At 36.2% G+C, this 17,636-nt stretch overlaps 1 protein-coding gene across 15 annotated transcripts in view; it reads left to right on the top strand.

Annotated features, from left to right (window-relative positions):
- Window positions 1-17,636, top strand: part of LOC133847019 (uncharacterized) — a 139,677-nt gene that overhangs the window by 75,235 nt on the left and 46,806 nt on the right. For all 15 annotated transcript variants that reach the window (XM_062281740.1, XM_062281733.1, XM_062281734.1 and 12 more), the window contains exons 3-5: window positions 11,548-11,659; window positions 13,290-13,521; window positions 13,587-13,761. In XM_062281740.1, the coding sequence (XP_062137724.1) occupies window positions 11,548-11,659; window positions 13,290-13,521; window positions 13,587-13,761 (519 nt within the window). The remainder of the gene's footprint in view (window positions 1-11,547; window positions 11,660-13,289; window positions 13,522-13,586; window positions 13,762-17,636) is intronic.

Raw genomic sequence — 17,636 nt, 5'->3', positions numbered from 1 at the left:
TAGTTGTAACTTGCGAATGAATTTCAAATATTTAAAAAAAACTCACATGAACATAGGAGCTGTAAAATATGAATCCAACTACATTAACAAAATCCAATCTCTTCAATAATAATTTGCTTAACTGCTTCTCAATAAGAATTTCAGTCGGAGGAAAAGCGACTCAATTATTTGTTGTTGTTATGGGTGTGTATGTGTGGGTGTATGTGTGAAGGCAGTGTTGGAAAGCGACAGACAGCTGCTGGTTAAGCCTCAATGTAGAGTGCGAGTAAATTCGCAGTTGTTGAGCCTTGAAATATTTGCATCGTTTCTCGCTTCGCATTGCTTTTTTATTTCATTTTCCTTTTTTTGTGTGCATGCAAAATTTATGCATACATTGCGTGTGTGTGTGTGAGTGTGTGTGTGGCCATGTCGCATAAATAACAGGTATCTCTGAGCGTGGCGGCTCATCGTCGGAAGACGCTGCCAGAGTTGCCATTCAACATTCGCAGTGGCTGCTTCCGATGCGTCGTCGTCGTCGTCGTCGTCGTTTTCACTTCTCATTCTCCTCTTTCCTTTCCCTTCTCTCTTTGCTTCTTCACCTTGCTTTCTGCGCTGTCATTTCTCGTTGTTGTTGTTGTCGCTGGGGATAATGTGCGCCAATCAGTGAAGCAACACTACGCGACCCCCCGACATCGACTCCATTCCCTTGCTCTCCCTCTGACTGCGACCGAGAAAGAGAGAGACATACACACACACACACACACACACACACCGACACACACACACACAGACACGTGCTGTGGCATGTGCATGAAAAATCGCTTTGCATACTTTTGGGCGCACTTCACATTTAATTTAAACTGAAATTAAAATTGACTGACGTTGATATTTAAGGACACACACACACACACACACACATCAGCATAACGTAAACAACACACACACACACACACAAGGCGATGCTTTTCCTTGAGGGGAACGGCGAAAGTTGTAGCAACTCAAGCTGAACTGAAGTAAATATGATGCGAATGACAGAGAGAGCTCTCTCTCTCTCTCTCTCTCTCTCTCTGTCTGTGTTAGCCAAGGACAAACATGCTTTATGGCTTTAGGCCATCTCTGCGGCAGTTAAAGCGACAAGTTTCAATCAGAGAACTTCATATGAAAATATTACAAAAATAAATTACATTTAATAATTAACTAGCAGAAACTATAATGAAAATACACACTGAACAATCGGATAAATTTGATTAGACTTTTTTTTCAACAGCATGAAAAATAAGTAAGTTGATTATGAACACTTTTTCACTAAAATGCATAAAAGAAAATCTGTGATGTATTATTCTGAAGATATTCCAAATTTATCGCAAAAATGCAAAAATATACCAAAAGCTACATTTTGTATATTGTTATACTACTAAATTCAAATTATATCATAGAGTACAACATATTTCAGATCGGGAATAAAAAAATATTCTCAAAAATGTTGAAGAAATTTCAACTACATATATAACAAGTAAGGAATAATATGGCTACCCATTTTGAATGAACAAAAGTGCGGTATTTTTTAATGATACCAAATGCTATATTTGGTATATTGATACAGTACTATAATCATAAATTAATTCATAATTTAATTTATATACAAAATGAATGTACCACAAATACGTTAAAATATATTAAATGCTATATTTGGTATATTGATATACTACTAAATTCAAAATATACCATAGAGGACAAAATATATCAAATCGGGTATAAAAATATTCTCATTTCAACTAAAAAATTATCTAACTTAAACAAATTTATTATGAATATTGCATCACATTCGATATAAACAAAATATAGATAAAAAGTCTAATTTAAGTCAGATTACATTAGAAGATTTATTTTTGCACATTTGATACAGAAAAATATTGAAATATGTTGAACAGATTCTATGAATAGTTTTTCTTTTTCGGTATAACTAAATATTCTCTATATAAACAAAATTTAACTTTAGCAGTTAAAACAAAATTTAGCTAAACTTAAACTTGCAAAAAATCAAATTAAAGACACTCTGTTAAAAATAAAAAACTACACCAAATTCTTTAGATATTATTTGCGAATACTGGCCACAAATATTTTGTTAAAAATTTTGTTTGTGCGTATTTATGTTTCTTAATTGCTTCATTCAACCAGCGAGCAGCAAAAAGTTGAGCTGAATAATAGCAGAAATTTTACGAGACAACTGACAAATAAATTGGAATTCAACTGCAAGCTTAGAGATGGAAAAAAAGAGAAAACTAGAAAGGAAAGCTTTCGCATAAAATCAAATTTATTGCGTCTTTAAGCAATTATTTCAACGAGCTGCAGCTTCTTCTTCTTCTTCTTCTTCTGGGCGCTGTCAATCTTTAGCCACAGATACATGTATCTTTATGTTCATCGCAATTGTCGCTTCCATTTCCTTTCGAGTTTTGGAAATCAGAGTGCGACAATAATTTGACTGGCAACTATTTGTTGCAATTTCCCGTTTGTGTGTGGACTTGGACTTGAACTTGCTTTGCTTTGAAGTTGCCATTTACCATTTGCCATTTCCATTTCCATTTCCTGTCCATGCCATGCGATGCACGAGCGAGCGGCAAGCAGATTATCTCACTCTCTCCATCTCCATGGCCATCTCCATCTCCATATCGCTGTGATTCACTTAATTGTTTGCCATAAATTTTGATTTGCCAGCACTTATTCCCTCCTTGGGGGAGTCGTAATATTTTCTATACAACTCGACGATTTTATGACGTTTCTTTCTTTTTTGTTTTTTTTTTGGTTTTCTTTGGGTGAACAAAAGTTTACGATCAGAGATGCTTTTTGTCACACTTTGCAATTATTGTTTATCGCCGCTTGCAACGATTCGCTGCAACTTTTGGCGCCGTTGCCACACACAATTCAATTTGGCCAATTCGGCATTGAGCACAAATAGTAATTGACTTTTGGCTGCCCCTTTGAAAGTAATCTCAGCCAAAGAGACAAGAAGTTGCATCTCAATGCCGCACGTGTTTCATATTTTTTTCTTTCTTTTGGCAAGTTGCAGCGGCGTCTTGGCAGCAATAAAAAAAAAAAGGAAAAAGAAAAGTGCTGAGCTGTTTTTTTAACGGTGCTTTTAGTGTGACAAGGACAACACGACACGCGCTCAATCATTTCGAAATGGAAGTGTGAGGGGAACTTTCACTCATCATTAGCATGCCAGCTAAGCTGAGTGCTGTAATGCGATACGCCAACGCCCCCTCAGCCACGCCCTCAGCCACGCCCCCCACTAATTATGGCATCTACTTTGGCCACTTGACGATGCGCTGAATTACTCCGACCCCATTAGCAGAAAATTCCCACCTCTCTCTCTCTGCCCCACCAACCACTTCCACTTCCACTTCCACTTCCTTCCCTCCTTCCTTGCTTGCTTGAGTCGACTTGCACTGATTCCGATTACCACGTGCTTGGGATGCCCAACATTCCAGAGGCAACTCCAGAAGCATCTCTCCAGCTTGCAACAGGTCGACTCAACTCAACTCAACTCAACTCAACTTGACTCGACTGCCAACCAAGCAAGGCCAGCAACAGCAACAGCAGCAACAGCAACATCAGCGACCTAAACTAATGCATCATTAATAATGCACACGCATTTGAAATCGATATAGCTAAGCGATGCTCGGTTTCATTGCCAATAGCTTCATCAATTATTTCACATAAATCTCATTAACACAGCTGGCAGCATTTGCGCTTTAATTCATATCATATAACATTCATACATTTAAAGTTCACATTATTTTGCCGATTCTATTTGCATTTGCAAATATCTAAACTACAATCTCTGGCAATAATTACTATTTTAAATTTATTTTTTTACAATAGAAATATGACTAAACTAAAGAATCACTTCCAATTTTTAATAGAAATAATACTTTGCCTAATACTTGCTTTAAAACTATACCAAATTAATGTACCGAAATATACCAATAGCTATATTAGGTATAATATAACTAACACTTTGCGGTATTATTCTTTAAAAGTGTACCAAATTAGTATACCGAAAAGTACCGAATTATACCAAATTAATATACCGAATTTGTTTAAATAAAAATAATACTTTACGGTATTATTCTCTTTGGTACTTTGCGGTATTAAACTTTTAAAATACCATATTCTTATCCTGTGAAAATTCCAAAGAATATATTAGGTATAATATAAATAATACTTTGCGGTATTATTCTTTTTGGAACTTTGCGATATTAAATTTGAAATAAAAAACCATAATAATATCCTAAAAAAAAAATACCAAAAGATATTTTAGGTATAATATAAATATTCATCAAATATAATAAAATAAATAATAATAAATTAAATATTCATATAAATAATTCTTTAAAAATACATCAAATTAATATACCGAAAAATACCAAGATATATCAATATCTATGTGTGGTATTAATATACTCAGCCATTAAAAAAAATAGAGTTCAAAATATCGATTCCCAAAATCAAATAAAATTTGTGGCTTAAATAATTAAACTATCGATAAATATTTTAAGCATAATTTTGCCAAAACGAATTAATTCAGAGTAAGTTCTTGACCTTCTGTTAAAAATGAAGACAAAATGAATGGATCAATAAATTGGATTTTCTTTAGCTAACCATATTTTCTAAAATTTTGCAAAGTTGCAAACATTTAATAATATTAAATAAGTGAATTTAATGCATTCACTAACTTGCACATTGGAATTTATAATGAGTATTTTACCACTTTTTCTCTGCCAGAGAAAACGATTCAACTGCTTTTACGCATCCAAAAGAAAATCTGAAGCAAAGTCGACACAATTTTTAAAAGAGATTAGCTTTTAGTTTTGCTTAACATACTTTCGATTTGCAAACGAGAATGCGTTTGAATCGATATCAAAATATGAATTAAAGATGCATTCGAAATGCATTTGAAAAGCACAATTCAAGCGGCAAATTCGTATTTGCTCGTATTCAGCTTTTAATTGAGCTTCAACTTTAGAACTTTGAATTGTGAATTGTGAACTGGGCCAAAAACACAAATCCACACAATCATCACATTTCTTTGCTTCCAATTTTGTGTCATTTTTCCTTTTTTTTTTTTTACATTTCTTTTTTTCTGTTGATGTGTTCAAAAGAATGCGAAACTTGTTTTCGATTTCAAGTGGAAAAAAAGTCAATTCAATGGCCATATATTGGTATTATATTTATACCATATATAGTATATACAGTAGATCACAGCTTATTTCAACCACCACCAACCGACAACTTTGAGTTAGTGTACTGGCCAAACTAAAAGAGGTATTAACTTTATTTAAACGCAGGATTTTAGTTTAATGTTTTAAAATACAAGATATTTTTTCATTTATCCACTAATTTTTTTTTTACTATATAAAATGATTGAAAAACAAAAAAATGCCAAAAAAAAGTACCACAGCTTATTTCAACCAGCAACTTTGCAGCTGTGCGAAGATCAGTTTCCTAGGAAAATAACTGGTCTTTATGGATCTATTGCTTTGTGTATAGTATTTTCAATACATAGAAGTTAGATTTTCGACATTTTAAGCTATAGATTTCGAAATACACGCGTATTTTACAAAATGGGTCCGTGAACCACAATTGAGAAGGAAAATGACGTCATAGCTCCTTTAAAGAATGGATTTTCCCGTCCAAAAATTTATGAAATGCTGCATCTGAGTGTTTCGACTGTGCAAAGAATCATTTCATTGTTTTTTTCGCGAAAGTATAGTGCATGAGAAGGGCAAAAATGTACCCAATGCATTTTTTAATGAGACCGACGCGCGTTATATTGTCCGGAAAATCGGGAAAATCCAAAATTTTCGTCACCAAAATTTGCCAGTGTTATAGAGGAGGAATTGAGTAAGGCGTGCCACCCAGAATCAATTCGAGAGTACTTCGGGAAAGTAACTTTAATGACAGTACAAGGCGCAAGAAACCGTTTATAAGGCACGCGAATCAAAAGGCTCCTTTGAAATTTGTCAAGGAGCATGTGGGAAAGGATAAAAACTTTTGGAACTTAATTATATTTGTGGACGAGTCCAAAATCAACATTTTTGGCTTGGTTGGAGCTCCATATGTCGGTCAGAATCCAAATTCCGGGCTTCAAAACATAAATTTAAAGCCTACAGTCACGCATTACGGTGGTAGCGTCGTGGTTTGGGCCTGTATGTCCACAGCCGTAGTCGGAAAACTCAATTTTATTGACGCGACCATTGACTAGACTCAATACCTAGAGGTACTGAATGTCAATTTGATCCAAAGTGCATATAAACTGGGCATTAAGGATGATTTCCGCTTCTACCAAGACAATGACCCTAGGCTTAAGGCAAGAATTGGGCAAGATTGGCTAATTTGCAACTGTCGTCATGTCATGAAACCATCAGCTCAGTGACCTGACATAAATGTTGTAAAAAATTTTTGGGCCATTTTGGACCAGAACATCGGAAAAAGGCCAATTTCCAACAAATCTAACCTTAAAACGGCTTTAGCGGAAGAATGGGACAAAATTAGCCCCTACATCACAAAAAAATTGGTGGAATCTATTCCAAACTGTCTGGAAGGAGCTATTGACCAACATGGAGGTCATACTAAGTATTAAATACATAGATTAACATATTTAAAATTAGTTATTTCCAGCTGGTTGAAATAAGCTGTGGTACTTTTTTTTGGCATTTTTTTGTTTTTCAATCATTTTATATAGTAAACAAAAAATAAGTGGATAAATAAAAAAATATCGTGTATGTTAAAACATTAAACTAAAATCCTGCGTTTAAATAAAGTTAATACCTCTTTTAGTTTGGCCAGTACACTAACTCAAAGTTGTCGGTTGGTGGTGGTTGAAATAAGCTGTGATCTACTGTATATGCTTTTTCCCCATTGCCAATTATCTCAAGTTTTGTTCGCTCTCTCTCTGTCTCTCTCAATCTCGCATTTTGTCTCTTTCTAGCTCGCCTTTGGCTGGCGTATTCAGAAATATTCGTGTCCATTCATCTGAGTCGGCTTCACGGTCGCTTTTTGTTTGTCAGTCTTTTAATTTGTTGCGATTTTTGCACGCTCGCATGAGTCGCCCCTCTCCCCTCCTCCTCCTTTATGGAGGGGGGCTGGCTATGACCACGCCCCCATTTCGGCGCCTCCGTTGGCCGACTTTACGCTCGACTTAATTTGTTTACTGTTGGTTTGTTGGTGGCCTTTGCCGTTGCGCGCCAAATCAAAAATAATGGATGCCTACACCAACTTCCCTTCCTCCCTCCTCCCTCCATCATGCCATAGCAGCCACTCCCCCTTGGCCATGCCTCTCTCTCTCTCTCTCTCTCTCTCTCTCTTTCTATCTGCATCTCTTTCGCTGCTCTGCTCGCTTTGCTAGTGTCGCATATTTGAGCTGTTGCAATATTTATACAGCCCGATTCCGCTTTGCCTCTCTCCACACACACACACACACACACTTTTCTCCACTCTCCACACTCTCCGCACTCTCCTCGCTCGCTTTTTTGGGGGGAAGGAACTGCGTCGTGCGTGTCGTCGACGCTTTTCACATTTGTTTTTATGACACTGGCGACCTGACCTGCATATGCTGTCCATTTAACCGCTTTGCCCTCTCCCTCTCCCTCTCCCTCTTTCTCTCTCTGTCTCTCTCTTTTATGCTATCTCCCTCACATTCGCGGCCTGCACGTTCACCTAATGAATTGCAGGGACTGGGCGATTGTCCTTTTTGGGTGCTGTCCATTGTGTTGTTTCCGTTTTTATCTTTAATTGTGCGTTAATAGCGTAAACATTTCCCCACCATTGTTTCCTCTCCATCTCTCTCTCTCTCTCTCCTTCTCTCTTTCATTCTCTCTGTCTCTCTCTTACTCTTTCTCCACTGCCTCCTCGTAATTGCGCGCCTCATAAAAAATGTGGTCCTTGGTGCGCATTTGGCATGCATTAAGCCCCTGCCACATTCCTTCCCTTCCTCCTTCATCCTCCCCCCTGCTTCCCCTTTCTGTGGCTGTGGCTGACTGCTCTCCTGGCCTTGGCTTCTCTCCCTCTCTCTCTCTCTCTCTCTCTCTTTGTATTGAAGGCTCGCGGCGGCGTCACCGAGATTGTTGTTTTAATGCAAAAATATCACAAACTTGCGGGCTATTCATGTACAAAAAGGGGGACGCAATACAATGTAAGAGTGGAGAGGCGGAGATGCGAAGAGGACTTTAGAAATTGCAAAGAAAGCCAACATTAAACCAGCGAAATTTTCCAAAAAATTTACCAGAGCAGAATCTATGTTATTGTACTGTGCTTTTCATTTCACCTTTCGCTGTACTTCTCTAATCATTGACTCTTTGAATTTTTGCTCTGACCTTTTCTGTACTTCTTGAGTAATTCTTTTCTGAAGCATTTTTTACTGACAGTCTCTTCTTATTCCCCACTGTACTTCTCTGAATTTTGCTGCCTTTCAATATATTTGTTGCACTTCTCTTAACTACAATCTATACTTACCATTCCCTGTACTTCTTAATGCCTTTAATCTTTATTGGGTGACTTTCTCTGTACTTCTGGAGAAATACTTTCTAAAACACTATTTTTTACATAGACTTTTTTATCCCTCAGTGTACTTCTCTAATTGACTTTACTCACATTTTTGTTGGCTCTCTCTGAGCTTCTCTAAGTTACAATCTATGCTCAGCTTTTGTTGTACTTCTTTTGCATTTTTGTGCCACATTTTTCTCTTTCTAGACTCTCCTCACTTTCACTATTCTTCTATAATCATTGACTCTTTGACCTTTTCTGTATTTCTTGAGTAATTCTTTCCTGAAGCATTTTTTACTGACAGTCTCTTCTTATTCCCCACTAAACTTCTCTGAATTTTGCTGGCTTTCAATATATTTGATACACTTCTCTTAACTACAATCTCTTTTTACCATGCCCTGCACTTCTTAATGCCTTTCATCTTTATTGGGTGACCTTCTCTGTTCTGCTTGAGTACTTCTTTTTACAGTTACAGTATTTCCTTATCCACTGTACTTCTCTAATTGAAATTACTTATTTTTTTTTTAACTCTCTATATATTTATCTATATCTATATTTGTTCCACTTTTCTTAGTAACAATCTATGCTCACTTTTCGCTGGACTTTTTTGTGCGACCTTCTTCACTTTCTTGTCTCTTTTCACTTTTCACTGTACCTATCTAATCCTTGAGTTCACTTTCATTTACTTCTCGATTTGCTTTCTACTGGTGAACTTCTCTAAACTTGTATCTTTTCATTGTGCTCTCGGTTGTTTTTTGCCTCTTTCAGCCTTGATCACTCACAAAAACCTTGACACTTCTCTAATTGCTTGGTGCTTGCTCATTACACATTATTTCTTCGCTTATGTTTTCTGTCTGTTTTCGACTGTCATTGAACAGCTCATTTGATTTCATGTATAGCATTTCTTTACTGTACTTCTCCAATTATTCTAGCTTTTTCTTTACACTGTTTGCTTATCAACTTTCTCTCTTTCGTTTTCAGTCTTAATCAAACAAGTCCTGATACATCTCTTGTTGCGTTTTCCCTTCTGCTTCGCTTACGTTTTCTTCTTTTAAAAACTTTGCAACTATTAAAATGTTGCTTTAACTTTTGACCATTTGTCTTGCTTCACTTCAATGCGTTTTCTATTATCCAACTATGGAGCACATCTGGTCGTGTTTTTCTCAACAGGCACTTGAGGCCACGTCAGACAATCAATCAGACACAATCATCATATTTTCATGGACTTTCACTTGGCAATATTAACAGTTATTTGCTTGAGCAGCAGTCAATCAGTCAGTCAGTTAGTGAGTTAGTCATTCAGTCAGTTTATGAGTGGCTTACATTTTGTGCATAATCGCAGACTGGCTAAAAGGCTTAGCAAACTTCATATTCTTCTCTCTTTCAACTGCTTCATTGCATTATCCCGAAATGACTGAATGACTGCCCGAATGAGTGAGTGAATGAATGAATAGTTGGATGAATGAATGGATGGATGGGTGAGTGAGTGAGTAACTGTCATCAATTTGTGCCATTTCTTTGCCATTTTGCTTAAAGCGTAGCCAAGCAGCAAAACCCCAAACGACCAACAACCGCAACGAACTAACGAGAAACACTAACAGATAGACAGAGAAACAGAGAGAGAGAATAAGAAAGAGAGAGATGGAGCACGTTGAGTACGAAATGCAACCAAGTTGACAAGTACTTGAGTGCGCATTAGTCGCGCTGGTAAACAGCAACCGAGAGTATCTATATCTATGCAGCAACTACCTAACATTGAGCTCAGCTGGCTTATTTCTTCGTCTTCGTCTTCATCTTCATCTTCATCTCCGTCTTCAAGTTGTGCGTTTTTGCATTTCGTCCTTGGAATCAGCAGACAACCAAGAGAAAAACAAAACTGTCCAACAGACTGAGAGACAGTCAGACAGACAGACAACAACTGAGATGACAGTTAGGCGTCTATTTGATTTATTTGTCAGCTTCTTTTAAAATCTCTATCTCGTAAACTTTCAAATCTAGTTCTAAGCTCAACTACGTTTTAAAGTTATATTTACTACGCTCACAAATTAATGCGAACAGTAGAACAATTTAAATAGAGCCAAGCTTACCTTGTTTTTTTTTTTTTGCAGTTCTTGTACAACGAAGCGATCTGTAAAGATAAAAAGTTTTTCTGCGATAAGTCATAAGACTATATAAGCATATAATTCAAAAGTGTTATCAATATTTAACTTCAAAATTGCAACATTTTAGCGAATTTATAAAAATAAAATGTTCGGTTTTAGTATTTTTTCGGTATATTAATTATATGGTATGTTTAAGTATTATTTTTATTATATTAACGTATTTTTGGTATATTTTATTGGTATATTTGTAATATACCGCTCTCGCCTTTAGGATTTATTTTATATTTATAACGATTAACATGAATTCGTAAAAAGCAATATATGTGCTTTTAGAAATTTGTCGGTATATAAATTATCTGTATTTCAATATTTTCTGGTATGTTTGGTATATTATTTTAATATATATATTAAAGTACTTTTTGGTATATTTATTTGGTGTATGTTTAAGTGTTTTTGGTATATTGAAGTGTTATTTTATCATATTTAAGTATTTTCAACATATGTATATGTTTGATATATTATATGTATATTTCAAGTATATTTAAGAATTGTCCATTATATGCAAGTATATTTTTGGTATATTTATTTGGTTCATACCTAAGTATTTTATGCTATATTTGAGTTTTATTATTTGTATATATTTATTTATTACATTTTTAAGATAAAAATACCGCATTCGCATTTAAAAATATATTTATTTTGAATATGATTCTTACTTGTAACATGAAGTTCAAGTTCTTAGAAACAAAAGTACTGAACGTACTCTACACTAAATTTGTGTTCAAATGATGTTCTCGAAATATGCAAGCTTAGCTTGTAGTTGCTTCGACTGTGTTACTATTTGTTACAGCATTCAACACATTTTCCATGCTCGAGAGAGCGAGAGTTTGCCTTAACTTGTAACTATGTTTGCGACTCACACGTGGTTCGAGCGCATCTCGATTCTGGTCATATTGCTGAACTGCATTACTCTGGGCATGTATCAGCCCTGTGTGGACGATACGTGCCTCAAGCCGCGCTGCAGGATACTGCAGGTAAGTAAACCAGATCTAACTATGTATATGTATCTACCACCTGTCCTCCTTCCACCTTGCACCTTCCACCTTCCTCCATCCCTTCGACCGACAAGCTGTCACCGCCTGGCGTCACATTAACTGTCATTTATTTAAGCAATTTTTTGGCTCACTTCCTGTCTCTGCCTTTGCTGCTGATGACATCAAACAGGCACTTCGGCTCATTAGGCAACGCACACGAGGGAAGGGGGGGGAGCGAAGGAGATGGAGATGGAGGGAGTTGGCTTCGAGGCAATTACAGTGCGAGACAGCGACAGCGTATAGAAAATGTGAAGCGCAACGTGCGAAAATGTTTGTAAATGATATGAAGGCAGGCAGGCAGGCAGCAGAGACACATTTTGGCCGCAGCCAAGTGTAAAGCACACGACCGAAAAAAAACGCCAGGGAAAGAGAGAGGGCGAATGAGAGAGTGGGGAAGAGAGACAGCGTCAAATTGGCAACATTGGAAACCAAGAGAGTGTGCAGAGGCAAAGTATAAGAATGAACGACGACAAGGACATAAGTGGCGCCCAAATTGCTGAGAGTTGTTTGAGCAGCGTCGTCGTCGTGGACTGCATGTCGCTCTTGCCACATTGTTTGCCCTACGTCTATGTGCTATGTGTGTGTGTGTGTGTATGAGTGTGTGCTCTCTGTGTGTGTGTGAGTGGGCGTAGACGCATGTTGTGTAGCAACACGTAGTGGACAGACTGAGTAGAGAGCTCATTTTGACAACTGTCATTTGCACTTTTCTTTAAGCTCTCCACTGAGCTTCTCTCCTTGCTCTCCTTTGCACCCCAACAGTCGGAGACAAAGCAAAGGAAATGGTTAAATGGCCAGTGACAAAATTAGTTAAATGCGTTGCCAAAGTGTTGACACAACTATGCGAATATCCATCCACACACACACACACAGGCACACACATTAATACAGTTGACACTGGCTGACTCCCAAGTGAGTTCAGATTGTAGCTAATCTAATGAGAGTCTACAATGTGATATATTATATAATGTGTATGGCAAAGTGTTGTATAAGGGATGGGCGAATGTTCATAAATGGGATTCAGTTCGGAAATTAGTCACTCAACAAGTGTAGGCAAGTTCTTCAAAAAGAGTTAGTAAAGCGAAAGAAAATTACTGTGATTGAACATGAGTTCCCTGCATTCATTTTTTATCATACTTTCCTCTTCGCAAAACAATTCGAATATATACTTTTCAAAATTTTGTAGAGAATTAAAGTAATCAATGAAAAGTGAGTCAATAAATTGTTTTATGAAAACTGTTGTATAAAGGATGAGCAAATGTTCATTAATGGGATTCAGTTCAGAAATTAGTCACTTAACAAGTTCTTCAAAAACAGTTAGTAAAGCGAAAGAAAATAAGCTATCTTATGTAAAGTGATTGAACTTAAGTTTCGTGCATTCATTTTTATCATACTTTCCTCTTCGTAAAACAATTCAAATATATACTTTTCAAAATTTTGTAGGGAATTAAAGTAATAAATGAAAAGTGAGTCAATAAATTGTTTTATGAAATCTATCTCACAAGTTTGTTTTCTTCATTTCGAAGTATGTGCAAATGATGTACCAACATTTGCCTTCTACTCACACTTTCAGAGCTTCGACGACATCATCTTTATGTTCTTCGCCCTGGAGATGATTATCAAAATGGTGGCCATGGGCTTTTGTGGGAAGAACACGTATATGGCCGACTCGTGGAATCGCTTGGACTTTTTCATAGTGCTTGCCGGACTGCCGGAGTATGTGATGCAGGTGGAGAATCTCAATTTGACGGCAATTCGAACGATACGCGTGCTTCGACCGCTGAGAGCAATCAATCGCATACCCAGTAAGTAATCGATACATATATCGATCGATAGTAAGGCGATAGTTATAATGTACTAAATTCTTTAGGTATGCGTATCTTGGTGATGCTACTCCTGGATACTCTGCCCATGTTGGGAAATGTTCTCTTGCTCTGCTTCTTTGTGTTCTTCATCTTTGGCATCATCGGCGTGCAGCTGTGGGAGGGAATCTTGCGACAGCGCTGCACCTTGGAACGACCCGATGGCATGATCTATCCCATAACGTGAGTACACAATCAACGGACATTTAACACGAGGGTATATATACCATATTGTGGGTGGGGCAACGGACGATCCAACTGAGAGATGACGACGCAAAATGTTACCGAGTCTGTGTATCACAAAATCTTTATCTGTGTGTCTGCTGTCTGCTGCAGGCGACGACGCAATGGATAAACATACATATATACCATATTTTTGATAATCGTATCGCCTAGACATATATATAATCACACACATATATGAATATATATTTACTATAATATATATATATATCAATAATTTTTGACATTTTCGGTTGCGTTTCATGTGCTTTTCATTTTTGGTTTCGTTGATTTATTGCGTTGTGATTTGGTTTTTTTTGATTTTTGGCTTTGATTTTTGATAGCTGCTTAGATAATTTTTAAGGCTTTGAGCGTTCCTCTCTCTTTGTCTCTCCAATCCTTTTCCTCCTCTCTCTCTTTGACTGTCTCTTTTATATATAGTTCTCCCTCTGTTCACCTCTTCCCCTGCTCACTCTCTTTGCATCTGGGCTGCCTGGCTGCTGATTCATATTTTTTACTTTTTTGCGTTGGCTTCGCTTTGGGTTCTCAACCAAATGCCACTCACAGCTGACAGCTTACAGCCCACACTCTCATCCACACACACACGTACACACACACAAACACACACACAACCATACACTCAGAGGTACAAGTGCTGACAATTTGCATAGCAAATGCAATGACTGCTCGTCAATTTGATGAAGTTGCAGCTTCCAGCTTGGACAGTTCTCTGTGCATTTCTCCTCCTTTTGGATGTCGTCAGCAGCAGCAGAGTGCTTAGCCTCAGTTTCACCGAAAAACAGCAAAATCTGTGTATATAAGTGGAGAGCTGTCCTATTTTGAAGTGTACTATGAAACAGGGAGTGAAATTGGTTCACTTTGGCAAAAACTAAGAAGATCATTCTGGGACAACAAAAAAGACAAAGATGCCTATTTTCAATAATACCAAGAGGGGAAAAAAATAAAAGTAAAGAATATAATCATTTTCAACAATACCCAAAAAATGTATAATATTTGGTATATTGATATTACACTATATTCAAAATATACCAAAGAGCACAGATTATATCAGATTGTCAGCCTAAACAAAACGCCCCGAAATACCTAAATATAAAGATGCATAAAAATATACTATAATAACAAATAATATATAACAAATTATATAAAAGAATATATAACAGATTTTCAGTCATATCAACTAAGTCCCGAAATAACTGAAACTATACAGCTATATTTGGATTATATGTTACATTCAAAATATATCATAGAGAACAAAATAAACTAGATTAGAATCAGAATATTGTGGGAGGGAGTGATAAAAATGTTATACAAACATGATCTGCTTAGAAAATAAATGGGTTCAGAAAAAATGATACATCTATCTCTTATTGGCTCTGAGATCCAGCGTTTCATACGGACAGAAAAACTTACTTACACACATATCTTTATTGAAGCTGTTCAAGAGTGTATACTATATAGAGTCGAACATGGCATTTTCTGCCTATATATTATTCCCTTCTACTCTATGTGTATTGATTATAAAAACGAAAACTCAAAATAAAGTACTTTAAAACTAAAACACGAATTATATTTAGGCAAGATGTCGGCTTGTTATCAACTTAAGCATGCACAGAATCAACAAAAAAAAGGCGCCGAAGACAATTTCACAAAAAAAGAAAAGCTAGCCTAAGACATTGACAATTAAATTAAAGTGCAGGCATTGTGTTGCCTGCTGTCAACTGCAGCTATCTCTCTCTCTCTCTCTTTTTTGTCTCTTTTGGCAAAGATGTTCAATACTTTTTTTTGTTTTGCCAACTAACAATCATTTATCACGGCCAACTGTCCAGCTGTCTGTCCATCTGTCAATGACGTCAGCAGCAGCAAATACACTCACACACACATACGCGCACACACGCACACACACACACACGTGGTGCACACTAAGTGCCCCGAAAAGTAGGCAACATAAATTTTTGATTTTTTGGCAATTTTGTTTTTTGACCAAAATGCTGATGCAGTTTATTCGTTTACCGTTTTTATTTTTGGTTTTGTTGTTGTTGGTTATTTTTGTGTTATCGTTAATCGATGGTTCTGCATGCCACGCAATTTGTACATACCTACAATATATGTATATATACAAAATATATATGTATATATCCACGCATATATATTGAAAAAAAGAATTTTACATTTTCGCATTTAACGGAAAATAGGCCACACTTTTAGGTGTTAATTTTATGCCCCGTTTTACGTTTTCCTCTCGTTTTTTTTTTGTTCTTTTTTGGTTTTTCTGTTGGTCGCCAACTGATTTGCATAATTATTGTAAATAATTCGCGACAGCAATGCAAATTTTTATGCTCAACCAATTTTCTCTTTTCTCTCTCTTTTTTTTATTGCATTTCCGATTGCTGCATTAAATTTGTGTTCGCTCTTGCTCTTTCTCTCTCTCTCTCTCTTTCTTCTTTCTCTCTCTCTCTCTCTGTCTGTCTTGCTGTCTTTGTCTGTCTCTTTTTAACTGCTGTGTCTCGTTGATTGAAATGGGCAGCACTCTAAATGGTGTGAATTTCACATGCCTCATGCAAAAATCTCCATATACATTTCTGACGCTTTTTGATTGCCCGGGACATGAACGATATATGTATCATACTATATATGATATAGGGAAGAAATTGTGCATATATTTTGCCAAGATTTTCGAGTAATAATTGTGAAACACGTTCGGGCAATCCTCTTAATATTTCATTGATAACAGATATTTTCTGGCCGCATTCGTTTGCCGTTGGCAAGGCGTATATTACGTATACGTAATCATTGTCTGTATTCTGCTGTCCATGGCGAACCTTGGACATAACATTTTTGCAGGGTATCGCAGGTGTCGATCATGTGCGCGTTAGTTATTTACCGTTTACTGTTTATTTTGATGTACGTTTTATTTTTTCTCGCGAATTTTTTCGTACGCAGTTTTGCATAAAATGCAAGTTTATTTTTTGCTAGCAGCACTCACACTCACACACACACACCCACACTCGCACACACGCACACACACACACACACTTGTAAGTACATGCAACAGTTGAAGCAACAACTCGCCAATTCAACACAAAGGGCAGGCGAGTTTTCTCTCTATTACTTTCACAACTTTTATTCATTTTTTGTTTATGATGTGCAGACAACAGACCAAAAACAACAACCACAACAACAAATACAACAACAAGTACAACAACAACAACAACAACAACCACAACAACAACAGCTAACAGTAACAACAATATTACAAATATATATATATATATTTATATCAACAAATATACTGCATATTTACATATATGTATATGAAAAACTCTTTTTCCAGTTCTCTACAACATATTTCCTTTTTACTTTTCATACTTTCTTTTTTCTGTTCGTACATTTTTGTTGTTTTTCGTTTTCGTTTTCGTTTTTCCGTTGTAGCTGAAAACCATTCGAAAAATAATAGATATTTTAAATCACAAAAAATCACATAACAATTTGAATTGATAAATTGGCAGCCGAGTGAAAGATGAAATCTAAACAATAAAGAAAAATAACAAAAAAAAAAACTTAAGTAAATCTATTCAAAACAAATACTCAAATTTCCCCATTTAACTTTATTAATGTTATTTTTCTTCATATTGAGTTTACAAAAAAAAAACAAATGTAACAAATTCAATTTTGATTTTCACAAATTATTCTTTCACATTTTTGTGTTCCGTTTCTGTTTTCTGTTTTTCTTCATTTTAAATGAAAATACAAAAAAAAAAATACCAAAAAAAAGCAAAATACCTAAACAAAACAAAAATCATACCGCGAACAAATTT

The sequence above is a fragment of the Drosophila sulfurigaster genome, chromosome X (genome assembly GCF_023558435.1).
Source record: "Drosophila sulfurigaster albostrigata strain 15112-1811.04 chromosome X, ASM2355843v2, whole genome shotgun sequence".
Lineage (NCBI taxonomy): Eukaryota > Metazoa > Arthropoda > Insecta > Diptera > Drosophilidae > Drosophila > Drosophila sulfurigaster.
This window is presented reverse-complemented; position numbering and strand designations above follow the sequence as displayed.